The sequence below is a fragment of the Anarhichas minor genome, unplaced genomic scaffold (genome assembly GCF_050575085.1).
Source record: "Anarhichas minor isolate MPS153535 unplaced genomic scaffold, ASM5057508v1 ptg000017l, whole genome shotgun sequence".
Lineage (NCBI taxonomy): Eukaryota > Metazoa > Chordata > Actinopteri > Perciformes > Anarhichadidae > Anarhichas > Anarhichas minor.
Window position 1 is genome coordinate 12,014,890 of NW_027466463.1, and position 19,888 is coordinate 12,034,777.

Sequence of the window (19,888 nt, forward strand, 5' to 3'; positions counted from 1 at the left end):
CCCAAATGCTCTCTGAATGTATAGCTCTCTCGCCGGGTGCGGTGGCGCGCGCCTGTAATCCAAGTTACCGGGAGGCTGAGGCTGGCGGACCGTTTGAGCTCAGGAGCTCTGAGCTCCAGCGGACTATGCCGATCGGGTGTCCGCACTAAGTTCGGTATCGGTATGGTCCTCCTGGGGGAGCCCGGGACCACCAGGTCGTCTAAGGAGGGGTGCACCGACCCAGGTCGGAGACGGAGCAGGTCAAAGCCCCCGTGCCGCTCAGTAGTGGGATCGCGCCTGTGAATAGACGCTGTAGTGCAGCCTGAGTAACACAGCGGGACCCAGTCTTTTTACACTCTTTCTACTGTTCAACAAACAGCTGAGACAACAAAAAATATCTTTGTATGTTACAACAGCTCCGCCGCAGCTTCTTTATATTCTAGTTCCCATGAAAACGTTCAGAAACCAGTTGTGTTTCCTACAGCGCCTCCACTTGGAGGAGAGCAGCAATGAGCATCAATCACAGCAGTCAGTGCAGCACCACAGATACAGACAACTAACGGGACTTTCTTTATGACATTGGACCCTTACTCTAATAAATGTAGCCTACTTCTCAATATGAAGCAACAATAAACAAAACAAAACAAGTTTTTTGGACCATGAATGCAGCTTGTGTGTAAAATACACTGAGTCCTCTGATCTGGGTGATGAGACGAATAACTACTGATAATATGACTGTGACAGAGAAAAACTTATAAAACCAGCGATAATAAATTGGTACTCTTTTCTAATGAATATGTTAAAAATAAAACAGCATTACAACTACCATGAAAACTGTAGTGATAGCGGTTATCCAAAATGTGTTGATGCAAGTTTTTCTGTTAGGTTGCCCACCATTAGCAAGTAAAATATGATAATTTGTCAATTATTTTTAAACTTTAAAATCATAATACTCATTAAAGTTTTTTTCCAAACTGAAAAATGATAAGATTCTATATTTCTATAATTATTGTTCTTAACGCTTGTCAACAGGTTTGATTTCCCGCAAAATCTGATGAAAGGATTTACGCAAGTAGACTGGAAAACCTGTTTATTTTCACAGGCAAAGTTTCACATGTGTGTTAGTCAGTTAAAAGCAAGCAGGGGGAGTTTCCTTTAGAGATTTTTATTTTTAATATTTGATATCATATTTTTACACATTGTGGTTATAGCTGATACTGTAGGTCAAGATCAGCAACATTTTAAAATAAAGAATCGACAGATATGTAATATGTCTATTTTTTATAGCCTACATTTCGGGATCACCGTATAAGGCTCTGGTAGTCGTATACGGTGTCTCTATACGTCACACCTCCGCAGTCCAAATGTGTCATTTCCGTTCACTGGTTGCAAAAAAACAAGATGGCAACGGCCAAAATGCTGAACTCGATGCTTCAAAACGGGAGTCCACAACCCAACGAGTGACATCATGACTAGGTCCACTTCTTATATACAGTCTATGATTTAAACAAATAAGTTAATAATAAAGTTGGATGAAAATAAATCAGTAAGGGAATTAAAACGGAAAGTAATTTAGTTAAATAAAGATATAAATAAATGGTGCCCTGGAGATTAAGATTGACATAAACAAGGGAGGATGTAAATAGTTGGGTATATTTTAAAATAAAAAGTTGGGGCCAACAAACTACAAAAACACAGATTGTGAATTTAGTTTCTACTATTGCGTTTGATTGGTTACTTAATTAAGATATTAGTTCGTGTCACCTGTACTAATTGGTCAGGAAGAGGGAGAGACGCAAGAGAAGGAAGGAGTCCGCAGGCAGACCTCTCTGTCAGACAGAGCGAAGGGAAACAGTAGCAGTTAATTTAGACAACAACTCGCACTTTTCTCTTTTTAATCTCGGTTGATTAGCTGTTTGTGTGTGTGTGTTTGCATGAGCCAGAATTCTGTGAGTAACTACATTGCTTAACAATAGCAGCTAGCGGGAGTAAAGATGCTAACTGCTCAGCTGTCGGCGGCTAACTGATTAATTGATGTATTGGTTGCATTTCTCTGGAAACAGCTGTTTAGTGTGCGTTCCGAGGAGGATTTGATCTCTGCTGCTGCCTGGTTCCATCTTTCGCACAACGAGCTGTTTCTCCAGGACTGACGCTGAACTGTGAGTTGGACTTTCTTTGTTTTTGCTATGTTAATTAAGGAAAATGATTATGTTGACCCACCCGAAGCAAACATTAAGCTCAATTTAGTTTGCATGTGTTGGCCGACTGTCCGGTTTAGAGTTAAATATTTCAGCTGGGTTTTTTTATGTGGGAAATGGTGGTAAAGAGGATGACAAATAGAGATTTATCCAAAGAACCTTGAGAGGTTTTAAGTTGCATGTGGAAATAATAGCGGTAGGCCTACTTTTGTTTATTATTTCAAAGGTTAATATTTGTTAATTGAAATTAGTCTTATTTCTGTTATTTGTCCACGTTGGAGTGTGGTCGCATATAATAGTGATATCCAGTCTAAAGCATTAGTGGCTTTGGCACGGTCTGAATTTGCAGCGGGAGGCTGTCTGAACACAGTGCAGAGAAGGAGTCGCCATATAGTCCTATTTTTGTTAGCACTGCGCCGGACTCCTTTTTAAATGTTATATTGCTTGTCAGCAACTACCTTTAAATATTGTGGCATGTGGATGTCGAGAAATGACTTCGCGAAGTAACTGATAAATATTTCCCTCTGAACCCCAAGCAGTGTTTTGCTCCTGTCACATTTTAAGCTTTGTTTATACTCGCGCTTGTGCGCCGTATAGCGCAAGCCTCCGCAGACGGCGCACAAGCTCCGAGCATGAACAATTTAATTTGCCTCGCAAAATATTTACTCAAATGAAGATTTTTAAGACTTCCTGTTTATAAAGCATCTCAAAACGAATTGGCCTATTTTGTTTAATCCCTAGACATGTAAATAGTGCTTTTTATCAGTGAACTATTTGTGACAGTCACGTGACTACGCGCGTCAAGTTACACAAATGCAGAGGTGCTGGATAAGGCTATGAGGTTATCATTCACACAAAGTACTTTTTAAAAATTGTGTTGTGGAATCTGAATAAAACTCAAGGCATCAAAATCAGTATAGAATATCTTCAAACTATTCCCAGAAATAGTACCAATTCAGACTAAATCCATTCATTTTCTATAGTTTTAGATCTCATTTTTAGTCTTTTAAATTCATCCCATTGTGACTGATGGAGAAAAACAGACCATGTTTTATGATTTGTTTTAATATGAAGGGTGAATGGTTTTATATAATTATCTATGAAAATGAGAGATGATTTCAGAAAGTAGTATAATCTTTGTAAAATGATTAAAAGACAAACAACTCGACACAGGAAGAAATCTAGATGTTTTTTGCGTTAAACTGTGCTATCGTGTTACAATGTTCTGCAGGAACACTGCCACTAAGATGACAAGAAATGTAAGCTCAGTTCCAACAGATGAGGCTGATGTGGAAGCTGATGTGGAAGTTGTTGGAGCTGCTGTGTCACGGCACATAAAGCTGTTGTCTTCGTCAGTGCCACTGGAGCTGAATGTCACAAAGCTAACTTTTGCCCCCGCCACTTGATCCAAGATCCAAGTCTGGAACTGAGATACTTGTGCATAGACTTCAGGGAAACCGGCCCGGGCACAAGGTACTCCAAAACTGGTAATGCCGCCCTGGATCCACTGTGAGGCTTGTTTGCATTGCAAAGGTCCACCAGAGTCCCCCTGAAAAAGAAGGGACGATACAGTTAGTTGATACTGGGGATGGGTACCGGAACCCTAAATTCTCTGGTGCTAAATTATTAAAGACCAGATAATTAAAAATCATACAACAGTGGATTATTATTTTAACCTGGCATGCTCCTTTGTTCTCTTCTCCCGCACAAATCATTTCGTCAGTGATTTTTGCATCTGCTACTGGGCGGTAGTTGCAACTGCACTGCTTTTCTCCAATGATGGGAATCTGAACCTCCTGCAGTGATTGAAAGGCTGGTAAGAGCTCTGTGGGAGGAAGAGTATAAAGTCAGAAGATGGTGTTTATTTCCGGTCTTTTCACACAGTTTTAAGGCGATTTTTGTTTTTTGCTGGTTTTCTCATCAAATAACTTTTGTTGATCGCTGAGGTTTTGTTTTGTTATTGTTTTTGTTTCTGAGTATGTTCTGAGACGAGCCCAACAAGAGTCAAGAAGTCTTCTGACAATGCAATAGTTCTTGCATCATCATCATTAATTAGTTTGTGTCACACTGAACCCTGGTGCCGTCTTACCGAGAGTGTTTTTGAAAAAGAGCTGTGTGAATAGAGGATTAACTGTCAGGAAACAAGACTACGAGTCTGAAGCATGCTGGCGGCTCTGTAAGGCTGCACCAGGCACAGCAGTGCTTTGAGCAGTATGCTAACATGCTCACAATGTCCATGCTAACATGTTGATGTTTGATGTTTAGCAGAGTTACTATCTTGGGTTATCATGTTAGCATGCCAATACTCGCCATCCCTTCCAAGTCTGCCCCAACCAGTGGCCCAGCAGGGGGTGGAGGTGTGAAACTGGCTGGAGCTACTTGCCAGACAGACGGGTCTGATGTAGTCGGTGAATATGACGGGGCGTTGGAGCTTCATAAGGGCAATGTCGTTGTTGAGCAAGGGGGTGTTGTAGTCAGGATGGACGATGATCTGGGACACGGTGCGGTTTACCTCATTAATGTTCGGGCCAGACTGAGTCTCTCTTCCAAAGTAGAGAATCAATGCACTAGGTGAGCTTCTGGATAAAAGAATAAATTAATGAATACTAATCATTAAGACTAACAGGTTGCAACAAGTTTTATCAGAACTAGACAGCAGGTGTATCAGTACATCTGAACATTCGAACAGCTGATCAGTCTTTGAGACCAGGAATCACCATTGCAACGGGTGAATAAAAGACGGAGCCTCCACTTTAATCCGGTGGACGTAGAGATATTTATGCATTTATATGTGGACTGTGCACAATTTTCTTTAAAAAAAGAAAACGGGGCCTGAGTCAGAGCGAAAGAAGTGTGACGTTTATAACAGCATCGCCGTTTAATGTGGCGTTGAACATGTGCATCGGCCAGTGAATAGCATCCTAAGCTTCATACAGATTTTTTTCAATTAAAATGATACATTAGGGGCAACAAACATTTTAGTTAAACTCTTAACAAACAGCTGTCTTCTGTGTCAGTGTTTTTTTGTTTTTTTTGTTTAATGACATAATAAGGTTATACGCTGAGCTGAGGTGGCTTCATGTTGTGCAATATTCGAATGTGAGGTCGTACCAAAAGTTTAAGCCACCCAGCTTCGATATTATATGGAGAGGTATAATATTCCAAGTCTAGGTAGGGTTTATGAAAAAATGCTTAAGCCAATTTATTTCAAATATATTATTGAAAACTCCAAATATAAAGCATACCTTTCTTTTGTAAGAATTCATGAGAATTGTTTTCCTCAGGAGATATTTTCCATGTGAAATTGAAGAGCATTTGGTCGATCTCTTTCAGTAGTTTGAAATCAAGTTGCAGAGCCCAAGCTGCATATGTCAGTCATGAGAATTATTCCTCTTTCCCCTAACGAGATTCCTTGGGAGCCATTAGTTTAATTTTCTTTGATTTATTTTGTATAACATGATTGAAATGTAACAGACAGAGATTTGGTTTTGGTTTTGCAAGAATAGTTGAGTTGCATCTGCCAGCTGAGTAATGATTGATTTTCTACCAATAGAAGATCTTTCACAACACTCGATGTAATATGGACTGCAACAAGCTTAGCCACTAACAGGAAGACGCACAGAGAGGTGGGACATTCCTGTTTAATGCCTCTAGACAGATTAAATATAGGAGTTTTACCGCTCATTAGTTTAATACAACTGTTAATATTCTTAGAAATAGTTTCGATAGCTTTTGAAAATAATGACCAAAGCCAAATGTCTATAAAATGAACGGATGCTCCACTTTATCAAAGCTCGAAAGCTTTTCAGATGTCTGAAAATAAAACAAATACATTAGTCAACAGATGCAGATGCGATGAGTTTTTCTTACCTTACGACGCAGTGGGCTGCTGTGAATACCCACTGGTCACTGATCAGGGTCCCCCCGCAGATGTGAAAGTTAACGAAAGTGAGGTGCATGCTGACCTGCCAGGGCCATGATCCAGCAGTAGCATCCTCACCACCCACTATCCTTGTGTTCAGACGTGCCAGTCCACAATCTGACAGAGCATAGACAACTGTGTGTCAGTACAAATACAATAAAGTGAGGCTGGTTCATGAGGGACGCTTAAAATGTTCTTCATTTGTAGCTGTGTTCAACGTTGTCACAGTGCAACTCTGGAGTAAATGAAATATGACTGTGCTTACCCTGAGCCTTTGACCCTGTAGGAAAGAGAGATGAGTATTAGTAATGAAGCAGATATGAGTAACTACAGACACTAGGTGGCACTACAGTTTCAGCTACAATGCAACCTCCGGAGGCTTCAGCTCAGCCCTTTCGGCCCGAGCCTGACACGGGTTAATGTTACGCTCTGACATGAGATACTGCATTGAGGGCTCAGCAAGACATTTCTCTGTTCTCAGCTGAGATTGCCGGCGTAGCGCTGCAACACTTGTCTTTCAGTTTTATTGAAGGCATTCACTTTTAAGAATTCTAACATTCTACAGAATTGTTTGTATTTTTATTTGTTATTGAATAAGACACATTTCACAAAAGGTTTGGTGTGTTTTTATGCGTGTTTGTAATGCTGAGTGATAAAAAATAATATCCGAATACCCAAATTGAAACCGAATACATACACAACGAATGAATAACTGACTAGTCGAATATTCATGTCCAGCCCTAGTCTTTATGAAGTTCATATTCAGGTCATATTTAAAGGTGTTTTTAACAGTCTGTAAAAGAACCAGACATTTCAGGACAGTTCAATCCAGCACATTTACATTTTAAAAAATGACCATAAAGTCAAAACCTCTCTAACACTGTTCAAAATAACTAAACATGAGCTTTAAAAGAGATGATATATTGGTTTGAAATGCATAATAAACTGGTAAATCAGTGTAAAGCTCACCTTGTCCAGCGAGGACGGCACATATCAGGAGGATCCCCACAGTCCAGGCTGCCATACTGTGCTGTCACAAACCTTTTGCCTTCAGTCAGCGCAGAGATCTCCTCTGATTGAGCATCATAGTTCATAAACACTGCAGTGTTTATATACGGTGAGCACTCCCATGCCCAAACCTGTTTTTTTTGTTTTTTTTAATTTAGACTATCGACTCCATCTATGACAGCCCACAAGTAATGCCTCAAAGCATAACTTAATGTGTCTCTATCTCTAGATCTTTCTATCTGGGTACCAATGAATCTATTACTGTATGACTTTACTAACGTAACTAATTTATATACTGCTGGGTAAAGCTGCATCATAGTTCATTTGATGATGGCATTTTGTTATTTATAATCTGAATCATCAAAGCAACTCGTTACGGTCTATCCACATACTACATTTAGCATGGAACAGGAAGCATTGAAAGTTGATGGCCTCAAAGTTAATGGTTCATTTATCTCTTTTTCAATAACATAGTTAGCCAAAGAGTAGCTTGTAGTTTTGGTTACCCGACTAACTTACATAAGTTAATGTGGATTTCATAGGATACGGAGTTAGCTGGCTTTCACTGTAACAAAGCTCACGGTACCGCTAGCTACTAGCTAGCTCTCGGAATGGTGACTGTACTACCTGAAACTTATTTTCACAACCCACTTGCAACGGATTTCAGGATTTACAGGAAAATAGTGAAAGGTCTTACTCCGTCAGCAGCAGTGGCAGCTGGTGGAAAATGTTCTAGGTTGGGCCATCCTATCAATTTCAGCAAACATCCCAGTATGATTTAATGCAAAAAAATTAAAGTATCAAACACGCATTACTACTTTGCAGTTAAATATTTAACATTTATTCCATACGAAAAAAAGCAGTAAATGACACTTATATAATATAACATGTTTATTTATTGAGATGCTCCTATGGACCTTGTTATAGGGAGGTAAAGATCAGGAGAAGTAAACATGAAATGTTTTTGCGATGAAAGTGGTATAATAATAATAATAATAAACATTAGAATAACAATAGGTCCTCCGCTCCGACTACGTCGGTGCTCGGGCCCTAATAAGTGCTGGGAAATGTTGGCAGGGGTACATTTTTTTCAAACAGAGATGATGTTCATATCACATATGAGAAATGTTGCCATTGAGTGAGGACATTTTACAAGCCTGCCATAGTGCAAATGTCAAATAGAACAGGTGGTGCTTATATTTTATCTGACCTGAATCATACACAAGACTGCACATGTCGTCACATCCCACATTTGACTGATGTCTGCGTGTGGTGCATAAAACCACACCACCACACCCACACCTGTTTATTCTGTGTAGTTTGCATTTTTGTAACTGCAGTTAGTTTTGTTCTGATCTGAGCATTTTTGTAAAAAAGGATCTATATGTTACAAGTTCCTTCCTGCAGACGTGGGTGATGATTCTGAGTCCGTCACTACAAGCAACCTCTTTCATATTACACAATTGTGACCCACTGTTAGAAAATGTTGATTAGTGCAGCTATAAGTTCAATTTATCATATTATTAATGGCAAAAACACCCAAGTCCAATTATTAAAACACACTTGCACAAATCTATACGCATCCTACTCCTGAATAATATATTTTGAAGATTAATTTGGGGAAAGAAATAAAAAGGTTTTAAGTAGAAACAAAACACTTCATACAATTATTGTAAGTGTTAATTGTTGGAAATCTGTGTGTATTGGACATACAGACATATGGGGGAACAATTATTACTGTGGTTGACATTTGAAAAAAGAAAAAGCTAGGTGAAGCATGTAACAATTCAAAATCAAAGTAGTTAAAAAATAAATATGGAACTAAAAAATGTAAGGGGAAGAATACTGTAAGTATACTGCCCTAACTAGTAATGAGATGATGACAATGGTTGGATGCTCAGAGTTGATGACAATGGAGGGGGAAAAAATAAAAAAACATGCGAAAGGATGTTATTTGGAGCAACATACACATAACCATTGAGCTCAGAGAAGAGCTGCTTTTAGAAATCTTCATCCAGCACCCTGGACAAACATCCGCCCAAACGACAGAGCAGCAAGAAGAGAAGAGAGACAGCGATAAAAGGGAGAAGAGGATGGAAACAACAAGCATTATAGGTTACCACACAACAATAAGCTAAGGCATATCATCAAAGGCTCGGGGTTTTGTAAGGACTCCTAAATCAATGTGTCAGGTGGTTTCACAGGCTCAGAGAGGCTGTCAGCTGATTGTGTCTAACCTCCCCGAATCTTAATTATACGTCTGTGGTGTTCCGTATCTCACCATCTGCTCATCACACACAAAACTCATTCCACAAGGCAGAGAGCAACTTCAAAACACCTTCTGAACCGATCAGTCAATTAATTGAATCCACACAATATATAACTAACTGTTAATAATAATAATAATCACTTTAAGTAATCAACGGAAGATACCGAAAATATGTGCTAATTACAGCTTCTCTAATGTGAGGACTCATTTGCTTACCTGTGGTTTACATTAATGAAATATTTGGCTTTTTTGGGGGGTCAAAAGTAAATGGTAAATTAGAATCTGTCTTTTCTATTAATTTTACTGTATAAACTAAGTGATTAATTGATTAGTTTGGAAAAGAAGAAATGGATTAATCATGAAAATAGTTGTTAGTTGCAGTCCTAACTTCTCCATTTGTAGGTCAGTTATTCATTTTTATCAGACAAAGACCATCCGTGTGAAAAGACTGCCCATCAGTGACACTTTTCCACCAAACACAGACTGGGTTACCAGATGAGTAGGGAGTCCTGGCTGCAGGTAGTTTATTATTAATAGCGCAGCAGGGCTACATTACAGTGCAGGAGAAACTGAGACAGAAACTTTCCCAATTTGACTATGCATAATGATGCAAAGTTATTTGTCTGATGATTTTCATGTGCTCAAAGCAAATTCTTTGTTCTCTAGAGCCACTCTGCTACGCTGAAATAGGAGGAAGTCAAACCCACAGTGAGTTAAAAGAGCCTGGTTATGACCAGGTGGAGTAAATCTAAGAATATTATAAAAATGAAATAAAAATTCCTTTAATTAAGCATCCATGTCTAAATCTTATGCACAGTAAGATCTTCCTTTAGCTGTTAAATTAACTTTAGCCTAACCATTAGCAGAAGACTAAATATCTGAAAACTGAACAGTTGGGCAGTAAAGAGAGCTGGGCTGGGAAACAACATAACTGAAACTCTATGTTTGAGATCTATATGAGTCACTGAATAGAACGCTTCAACGGGATAGGCAACAGCCATGTTTACCTCCTATCAGCTGATGTCGATCTCACACACTCCAACCAAGGAAACTAAAAAAGACTGAGGCTATGCTACATGTCCAATATATGATAAGAAAATATGTAAGATCAGACTGTTATTTTGTTCTAACATAACCCTGTTTTGCTGCTGAGCGCACTAGGAAAGGTCAGTGTTTTGTACAGATGTATGTTTAATGTTCATAATGAAAAACAGCGTTTCAGTATTTGCTTTGGCTCAATTTTTGAATGAGCATTTTTTCTCAAAAGAATAAGTTAAAATCTCTGGACCATTAGTTAGCTGTTCACAACAGATTTGAATTTCTCATTTATTCAAGTAAAAGTGTAAGTACAAATGTCTACAATTTGCACAATAACCCTTACATTATATATTTGGTTCAACACTTTGGCTGGGTTAGGCGGAGTGTAGGCCCAGTAGAAACTTCCCAATATAGAGCAGGTCAGAACTGTTTGTTACCTTAGATGACGTATCCCACACACTACACAGAACAGAACAGGGCGTAACCTCACAAAAAGTTAGTGGTTGGCTAATGACATGCTCTGTTTATACGACTAGAGAAGCATTTGTGACAGACAACTGACAGATGAATCTCTTTCAGATAAGGAGTTTTAAAAAATCGTATTGTTGAGTAGAACATATGTTACAATATGATGTGAAAATGATTTTATGAAGTCCCAGAATAGCATATCTGAAAACAGAAAATGAATATGTACAAGAATACAAAGTTGTAGATATAGGGTTGTATTTTATTGTTACTTATTGTAGAACTGTAACAATTGGTTGATTAGTCGATCGACAGAAAAACAGTCGCCAACTTTTTTAAAGATTGATTGATCGTGAAAGTTATTTTGTACGCAGGAATGTCAGAGGATGCTGTTTTTGGCCTCTCGTATGTGGAGATTTCTTGCTTTTTCTGAGGATCTCGCCTTGGATATTGAGAGGATGGGATGGACTCTGAAATTGTCATAGAGTAAAATATTTGATGATTGATCGAGAGAATAGTTGGCAGAATAATCATTAACCGAAACGTTTGTTAGTTGCAAACCTACTTATTTATTTATTATTACTGCCATCATTGTTGTTCATTTTTTATCTATTTTCTATTTCAAACATATTACATTTTTGTCTGCTAATATTATTATTATTATTATTATTAGTAATGGTAATAAACAACAGTAACTTACTGGCAGTGGGGACACCAGTAATTTACTGTTTTTTAACGGTGAAGCTACCGTAATTTACTTTTACGGTATCTTACCGTATACTGGATTATGGTATGTAATAACTGGGTTTTACGGGGATTTTACGGTGTATATACCAGAATGTTACCGTTTATTTACAAAGGGCAATACAACGCAATATTTTTGCAACAAATAAAAGAATAACAATAGACATTCAATACATAATTGTTGCAGTTTAATACATGTTCTCAAGACAAATAGTAAAGGGACATTTGTATTACATCACAAAACTCACAATGTACTGCATGTTGAGAAGAAAACAAATAACATCATAAAATCTTTAATGACCGGCTTAACTGAACTCATGAGGATAACCTCAGACCAGTAGTGCCGAGATCGAAAAGTGGCCGATGGTATACTTCTGTTGTTCAGCGGTATGTACCTTGGGCACACCATGTGCCGTCTCTTGATGCATATGCACATTTAATGTAAATTGCTTTGATTCACGAGCAGTGATGCCGTACATGTATTTTTTTGACTTTATTGACAAAGTAGCGCAACACAGCGTCTTAAATAAAGGAATGTATCTATTTTATCTCGTCCATTTTCTTGTTTGGAAAAGTGAAAGGCTTTTTAAATGACAACAAAGTGATTTTGTGTGTGTGTGTGTGTGTGTGTATATGTATGTATGTATGTATGTATGTATATATTTATTAATTAATGGCTCTGTGGGAAGAAGAGTATAAAGTCAGAAGACACACTTTCTTTCTTTTGCACATGTTTTAATTTCTTTGAATTCTTTATTTTTGGTCGTGGTCTTTTTCTCATCATGTAACTTCTTTATCAGTGTTTTTTGTGTGTTTTGAGTCCCAACAAGAGTCAAGAAGTCTTCTGACAATGCAATAGTTCTTGCATCGTGATCATTAATTTGTTCGTGTCACACTGAACCCTGGGGCTGACTTGTCGAAAAGTGTTTGAAAAAGAGCTGTGTGAATAGAGGATTAACTGTCAGGAAACAAGACTACGAGTCTGAAGCATGCTAGCGGCTCTGTAAGGCTGCACCAAGCACAGCAGTGCTTTGAGCAGTATGCTAACATGCTCACAATGTCCATGCTAACATGTTGATGTTTAGCAGAGTTACTATCTTGGGTTATCATGTTAGCATGCCAATACTCACCATCACAGTCCAAGGGTGCCCCAACCAGTGGCCCAGCAGGGGGTGGAGGTGTGAAACTGGCTGGAGTTACTTGCCAGACAGACGGGTCTGATGTAGTCGGGGAATATGACGGGGCTTTGGAGCTTCATAAGGGCAATGTCGTTGTTGAACAAAGTGGTGTTGTAGTCAGGATGGACGTTGATCTGGGACACGGTGCGGTTTACCTCATTAATGTTAGGGCCAGACTGAAGAGCTGTTTAGTGTGCGTTCCGAGGAGGATTGTATCTCTGCTGCTGCCTGGTTCCATCTTTTGGACAACGAGCTGTTTCTCCAGGACTGACGCTGAACTGTGAGTTGGACTTTCTTTGTTTTTGCTATGCTAATTAAGGATAATGATTCTGTTGACCCACCCGAAGCAAACATTAAGCTAAATGACTGTCCGGTTTAGAGTTAAATATTTCAGCTGGGTTTGTTTTGTGGGAAATGGAGGTAAAGAGGATGACAAATAGAGATTTCTCCAAAGAACCTAGAGAGGTTTTAAGTTGCATGTGGAAATAATAGATACTTTTGTTTAATATTTCAAAGGCCATTATTTGGTAATTTAAAGGAGTCTTATTTCAGTTATTTGCATTATTGTTTGTTTCAGCTGAAAGGGTATAAACATTATTTGTACATTTCAAAAAGAAGCCATAAACTGTTTCACCTTTTTGATTTATCATAGTTTCTGGAAATTTAAAGGACCAGTGTGTAAGTTGTAGTGGCATCTATGGTTTGTGCAAGGTTGCAACAAACTAAATACTGCTCTGCTCTCCCTCCCTTTCCAAGCGGGTCAGAGAACTATGGTGGCCTACAGGTAGGGATAAGTATCTTTAGGATTTTAGTACAACTAGGGCTACTCTTATCAATACTTGGTTCTTCTATGACTGAATAATTGTTTTTAAAAAGATATGTGAGATTTAAAAAACAAATAGATTCAGAACTGAAATAGAAGTTATTCATAATTTAGATATTGCTAAATATTTTTTCATAGTTGCGGTGGCCGACTGAATTAGGTTTCACTTTTGTTTTACATGTTCACAGATGTAATGATAAAGTTTCGGCTTTTTAGTCGCCAACATTTTATTGCACGTACAGTAACGAGCGTAATCGCCGTCAACTCGAGTACCATTCACTTCACCTGGTTCACTTCACTACAGCGGCCTATCTGCTTGTGGTGTGTGTTTGTCTGTGTTTGTGTCTATGTCTGTGTGTTTGTGTGTGGCTGCAGGAGCTCAGCCAGCCATGAGAGGGCAGAGCAAATGCTCGCTGCAGCGTGATAATAAATGACATCAATACATTACAAAGTACTAATAAAAAGCACCCGTAACGTCTGGGCTTATCAATACTACGAACTTTAACGTATTCCTACCTTCAGATTATGTAAAACACAAAAAGATTTTTTAGACCTCCTGTTTATAAAGCATCTCAAAACGAATTGGCCTATTTTGTATAATCCCTAGACATGTAAAAAGTGCTTTTTATCAGTGAACTATTTATGACAGTTACGTGATTGCACGCGCCAAGTTACAAAAAATCAGAGGTGCACGACCAGGCGCCGCTCGATAAGGCTATATATTTTTTTTTATTGTGTTGTGGAATCTGAATCAAATTCAAGGCATCAAAATCAGTATAGAACATCTTCAAACCATTCCCAGAAATAGTACTAATTCAGACTAAAACAATTAAATCCATTAATTTTCTTTAGTTTTAGATCTCAATTTTAGATTTAGTCTTTTAATTTCATCCCATTGTGACTGGTGGAGAAAAACAGACCATGTTTTATTATTTGTTTAAATATGAAGGGTGATTGGTTTTATATAATCTATGAAAATGAGAGATGATTTCAGAAAGTAGTATAATCTTTGTAAAATGATTAAAAGACAAACAACTCGACACAGGAAGAAATCTAGATGTTTTTTGTGCTAAACTGTGCTATCGTGTTACAATGTTCTGCAGGAACACTGCCACTAAGATGACAAGAAATGTAAGCTCAGTTCCAACGGATGAGGCTGCTGTGGAAGTTGTTGGAGCTGGTGTGTTCCCATTTTCAGAGACTGAGTCACGGCACATAAAGCTGTTGTCTTCGTCAGCGCCACTGGAACTGAATGTCACAAAGCTGACTTTTGCCCCCGCCACTTGATCCAAGATCCAAGTCTGGAACTGAGATACTCGGGCATAGACTTCAGGGAAACCGGCCCGGGCACAAGGTACTCCAAAACTGGTAATGCCGCCCTGGATCCACCGTGAGGCTTGTTTGCATTGCAAAGGTCCACCAGAGTCCCCCTGAAAAAGAAGGGACGATACAGTTAGTTGATACTGGGGATGGGTACCGGAACCCTAAATTCTCTGGTGCTAAATTATTAAAGACCAGATAATTAAAAATCATACAACAGTGGATTATTATTTTAACCTGGCATGCTCCTTTGTTCTCTTGTCCCGCACAAATCATTTCGTCAGTGATGTTTGCATCTGCTACTGGGCGGTAGTTGCAACTGCACTGCTTTTCTCCAATGATGGGAATCTGAACCTCCTGCAGTGAGTCAAAGGCTATTAAGGGCTCTGTGGGAGGAAGAGTATAAAGTCAGAAGATAGTGTTTATTTCCGGTCTTTTCACACAGTTTTAAGGCGATTTTTGTTTTTTGCTGGTTTTCTCATCAAATAACTTTTGTTGATCGCTGAGGTTTTGTTATTGTTTTTGTGTGTGTGTGTATGTTGTGTGTGTGTGTGTGTGTGTGTGTGTGTGTGTTCTGAGACGAGCCCAACAAGAGTCAAGAAGTCTTCTGACAATGCAATAGTTCTTGCATCGTCATCATTAATTAGTTTGTGTCACACTGAACCCTGGGGCTGACTTACTGGAAGTGTTTTTGAAAAAGAGCTGTGTGAATAGAGGATTAACTGTCAGGAAACAAGACTACGAGTCTGAAGCATGCTGGCGGCTCTGTAAGGCTGCACCAGGCACAGCAGTGCTTTGAGCAGTATGCTAACATGCTCACAATGTCCATGCTAACATGTTGATGTTTGATGTTTAGCAGAGTTACTATCTTGGGTTATCATGTTAGCATGCCAATACTCGCCATCCCTTCCAAGTCTGCCCCAACCAGTGGCCCAGCAGGGGGTGGAGGTGTGAAACTGGCTGGAGTTACTTGCCAGACAGACGGGTCTGATGTAGTCGGTGAATATGACGGGGCTTTGGAGCTTCATAAGGGCAATGTCGTTGTTGAGCAAGGGGGTGTTGTAGTCAGGATGGACGATGATCTGGGACACGGTGCGGTTTACCTCATTAATGTTCGGGCCAGACTGAGTCTCTCTTCCAAAGTAGAGAATCCATGCACGAGGTGAGCTTCTGGATAAAAGAATAAATCAATGAATACTAATCATTAAGACTAACAGGTTGTTCTTAATGATTTATCAGAACTAGACAGCAGGTGTATCAGTACATTTCAGTTCCTCAATCAAGGAAAAGCAAAGATCTGACCCACACCACTCGGTAAAATCTTGTTTACCAAGAATGAAAAGAACCAGACTCAACATAAAAAAACAGATGACCTGGGGAGTGAATGAACCCTAAGATTAAAAACTTGGTTTTCGAACAGCTGATCAGAGTCTTTGAGACCAGGAATCACCATTTTAACGGATGAATAAAAGACGGAGCCTCCACTTTAATCCGGTGGACGTAGAAATATTTATGCATTTATATGTGGACTGTGCACAATTTTCTTAAAAGGAAAAAAAAGGGGGGTCAGAGCGGGCGAAAGTGTCAACAATTTTAGTCAGTATGTTGTCCATTAATTCATTTTTTACCAGACTTACTTTTCCTTAATGAAGGGAGTGGTTGAATCTGACAATGTAATGTTGAGATTTAATCTGATGAGGACAAATTGGAGGAGCCAGCAGCTACGGTTGAAAAATATAGTTACAAATTTAAAAGAACACATATATCAAAGACATACAGACAGCAACAGTCTTCAATGGCTTTATATCAGCCATGGACCACAGAACCAGCTGAACACCGGAGACCCAGGCTGTAAAATATTGTGAATGGGGCAATTTTTTTTCATGACCTAAAATTCAATGATTCAACCATGCAACGGCCTCAGAAAGGAACCGAGTGATTTCAGACAGCACGCCGGGATCACGGGAGCAAAAGAGGCGTGACGTTTATAACGACAGCATCGGTGTCTAGTGTGGAGTTGGACACGCAGCGAATAGCATCATACGCATTATGGGCAACAAACATTTTAGTTGAACTAAATTGAATTTAGTTTTTTTTTTTTATGACGTAACAAGGTCGCTGAGCTGAGGCTTCATGTTGAGCAATATTCGAATGTGAGGTCGTACCAAACAAGAAAAAGGTTTAAGCCACCCAGCTTCGGTATAATATTCCAAATCTAGGTAGGGTTTATGAAAAAATGCTTAAGCCAATTTATTATTGAAAACTCCAAAAATGAAGCTTATCTTTTTTTTTGTGAGAATTCATGAGAATTGTTTTCCTCAGGAGATATTTTCCATGTGAAATTGAAGAGCATTTGGTCGATCTCTTTCAGTAGTTTGAAATCAAGTTGCAGAGCCCAAGCTGCATATGTCAGTCATGAGAATTATTCCTCTTTCCCCTAACGAGATTCCTTGGGAGTCATTAGTTTAATTTTCTTTGATTTGTTTTGTATAACATGATTGAAATGTAACAGACAGAGATTTGGTTTTGATTTTGCAAGAATAGCTGAGTTGCATCTGCCAGCTGAGTAATGATTGATTTTCTACCAATAGAAGATCTTTCACGACACTCGATGTAATATGGACTGCAACAAGCTTAGCCACTAACAGGAAGACGCACAGAGAGGTGGGACATTCCTGTCTAATGCCTCTAGACAGATTAAATATAGGAGTTTTACCGCCCATTAGTTTAATACAACTGTTAATATTCTTAGAAATTGTTTCGATAGCTTTTGAAAATAATGACCAAAGCCAAATGTCTGTAAAATGAACGGATGCTCCACTTTATCAAAGCTCGAAAGCTTTTCAGATGTCTGACAATAAAACAAATACATTAGTCAACAGATGCAGATGCGATGAGTTTTTCTTACCTTACGACGCAGTGGGCTGCTGTGAGTACCCACTGGTCACTGATCAGGGTCCCCCCGCAGATGTGAACGCTAACGGGAGTGAGGTGCATGCTGACCTGCCAGGGCCATGATCCAGCAGTAGCATTCTCACCACCCACTATCCTTGTGTTCAGACGTGCCAGTCCACAATCTGACAGAGCATAGACAACTGTGTGTCAGTACAAATACAATAAAGTGAGGCTGATTCATGAGGGACGCTTAAAATGTTCTTCATTTGTAGCTGTGTTCAACGTTGTCACAGTGCAACTCTGGAGTAAATGTGACTGTGCTTACCCTGAGCCTTTGACCCTGTAGGAAAGAGAGATGAGTATTAGTAGTGTAGCAGATATGAGTAACTACAGACACTAGGTGGCACTACAGTTTCAGCTACTTCTTGAACTCCTTATGAGGTGTGTCATCTATTGTTGTGTTGGCTTGAGACATTTACTAAGTATGACATCACGGAACAAAACCTGCAGCGCTGGAGAAGCGCTTTAACTTCTCGGTCAGTATGCAGAATGGACTTGTGTCATTGAAGCAGCACATTTCCTTTATCACGACCAGAGGATTCACCCTTAATTATTTATCAAAATTGTGTCACGTTGAGCCCACGAGTGCCTGTTTTTACACCTCATGTGAACGACGCCACAGCTGAGATTGTTGGCATAGCACTGCAACACTTGTCTTTCGGTTTTATTGAAGGCATTCACTTCTAAGAATTCTGACATTCTGAAGTATTGTTGTTTGTATTTTTATTTGTTATAGAATAAGACTCATTTAAAAAAAGGTTTGATGTGTTTGTATGCGTGTTTTTAATGCTGCGTGATAAAAAAATTAAAATAAAAAATAATATCCGAATACCCAAATTGAAACCGAATACATACAACAACGAATGAATAACTCACTAGTCGAATATTCATGTCCAGCCCTAGTCTTTATGAAGTTCATATTCAGGTCATATTTAAAGGTGTTTTTAACAGTCTGTAAAAGAACCAGACATTTCAGGACCGTACAATCCAGCACATCTACATTTAAAAAAATGACCGTAAAGTCAAAACCTCTCTAACACTGTTCACAAAAACTAAACATGAGCTTTAAAAGAGATGATATATTGGTTTGAAATACATAATAAACTGGTAAATCAGTGTAAAGCTCACCTTGTCCAGCGAGGACGGCACATATCAGGAGGATCCCCACAGTCCAGGCTGCCATACTGTGCTGTCACAAACCTTTTGCCTTCAGTCAGCGCAGAGATCTCATCTGATTGAGCATCATAGTTCATAAACACTGCAGTGTTTATATACGGTGAGCACTCCCGTGCCCAAACCTGTTTTTCAGGAAGCATTGAAAATGTAACAAAGCATTGAAAATGTAACAAAGCTCACGGTACCGCTAGCTACTAGCTAGCTCTCGGAACGGTGAATGTCCTACCAGAAACTTTGGATCAATGTCACTCCTTATTTTCACAACCCACTTGCAACGGATTTCAGGATTTACAGGAAAATAGTGAAAGGTGTACAATGCAGTTAAGTTAAGTCTTATTTCAATCCGAAAATCAGAATTGGTTTCTTGCCAAGTATGATTCACATGCAAAGGGCTTGGTTATTGGTTCATGACAATAGACACATTCCAGTAGCATCAGACATAATTATAAGTAACGTGGAAATTTACCAGACAGACGTGTCTGATGAGAACGCGGAAACATTCGGCCAATAATATCATCCGTCGCCAACAGTTGGTTTCGGTTCCGTATTTCCCTTGTTGGAGCATCAACTACGGGAAGTCTTTGTGTTACTAAAGCTGTTTTGTTTTTATTGCTTCATGATTTCGTTTTTCTGCAAACATTTTACTGCTAAGTAAGCTAACCAACACAAGCCAATGGTCTGAGGCTAGCATGTGGCTAATGCAACAATCTAAGCTAACATTGCTATTTTGTCAAATTACTGTTAGGAAAACTGACTTATGTATTTTACCCTTTTCACTTTGCCTCTTGTGGACTCGTGTATGTTTAGTAGAGT

The 19,888-nt window shown here is 39.0% G+C and overlaps 2 protein-coding genes across 2 annotated transcripts; both read right to left on the reverse strand.

Annotated features, from left to right (window-relative positions):
• Positions 1 to 3,384: 3,384 nt before the first annotated feature.
• LOC142951282 (chymotrypsin-like protease CTRL-1) lies at positions 3,385 to 7,251 on the reverse strand. Its single transcript, XM_076092779.1, has 6 exons — positions 7,069 to 7,251; positions 6,365 to 6,379; positions 6,048 to 6,216; positions 4,488 to 4,756; positions 3,854 to 4,002; positions 3,385 to 3,726 (listed from the first exon to the last, which is right to left on the reverse strand). Exons 1-6 carry the CDS (start codon positions 7,121 to 7,123, stop codon positions 3,385 to 3,387), a joined length of 999 nt encoding a protein of 332 aa, XP_075948894.1. The 5' UTR covers positions 7,124 to 7,251.
• A 7,089-nt stretch (positions 7,252 to 14,340) lies between these two features.
• Positions 14,341 to 19,267, reverse strand: LOC142951398 (chymotrypsin-like protease CTRL-1). Its single transcript, XM_076092905.1, has 6 exons — positions 19,028 to 19,267; positions 18,165 to 18,179; positions 17,853 to 18,021; positions 15,846 to 16,114; positions 15,182 to 15,330; positions 14,341 to 15,054 (listed from the first exon to the last, which is right to left on the reverse strand). Exons 1-6 carry the CDS (start codon positions 19,080 to 19,082, stop codon positions 14,704 to 14,706), a joined length of 1,008 nt encoding a protein of 335 aa, XP_075949020.1. The 5' UTR covers positions 19,083 to 19,267; the 3' UTR covers positions 14,341 to 14,703.
• Positions 19,268 to 19,888: the final 621 nt, after the last annotated feature.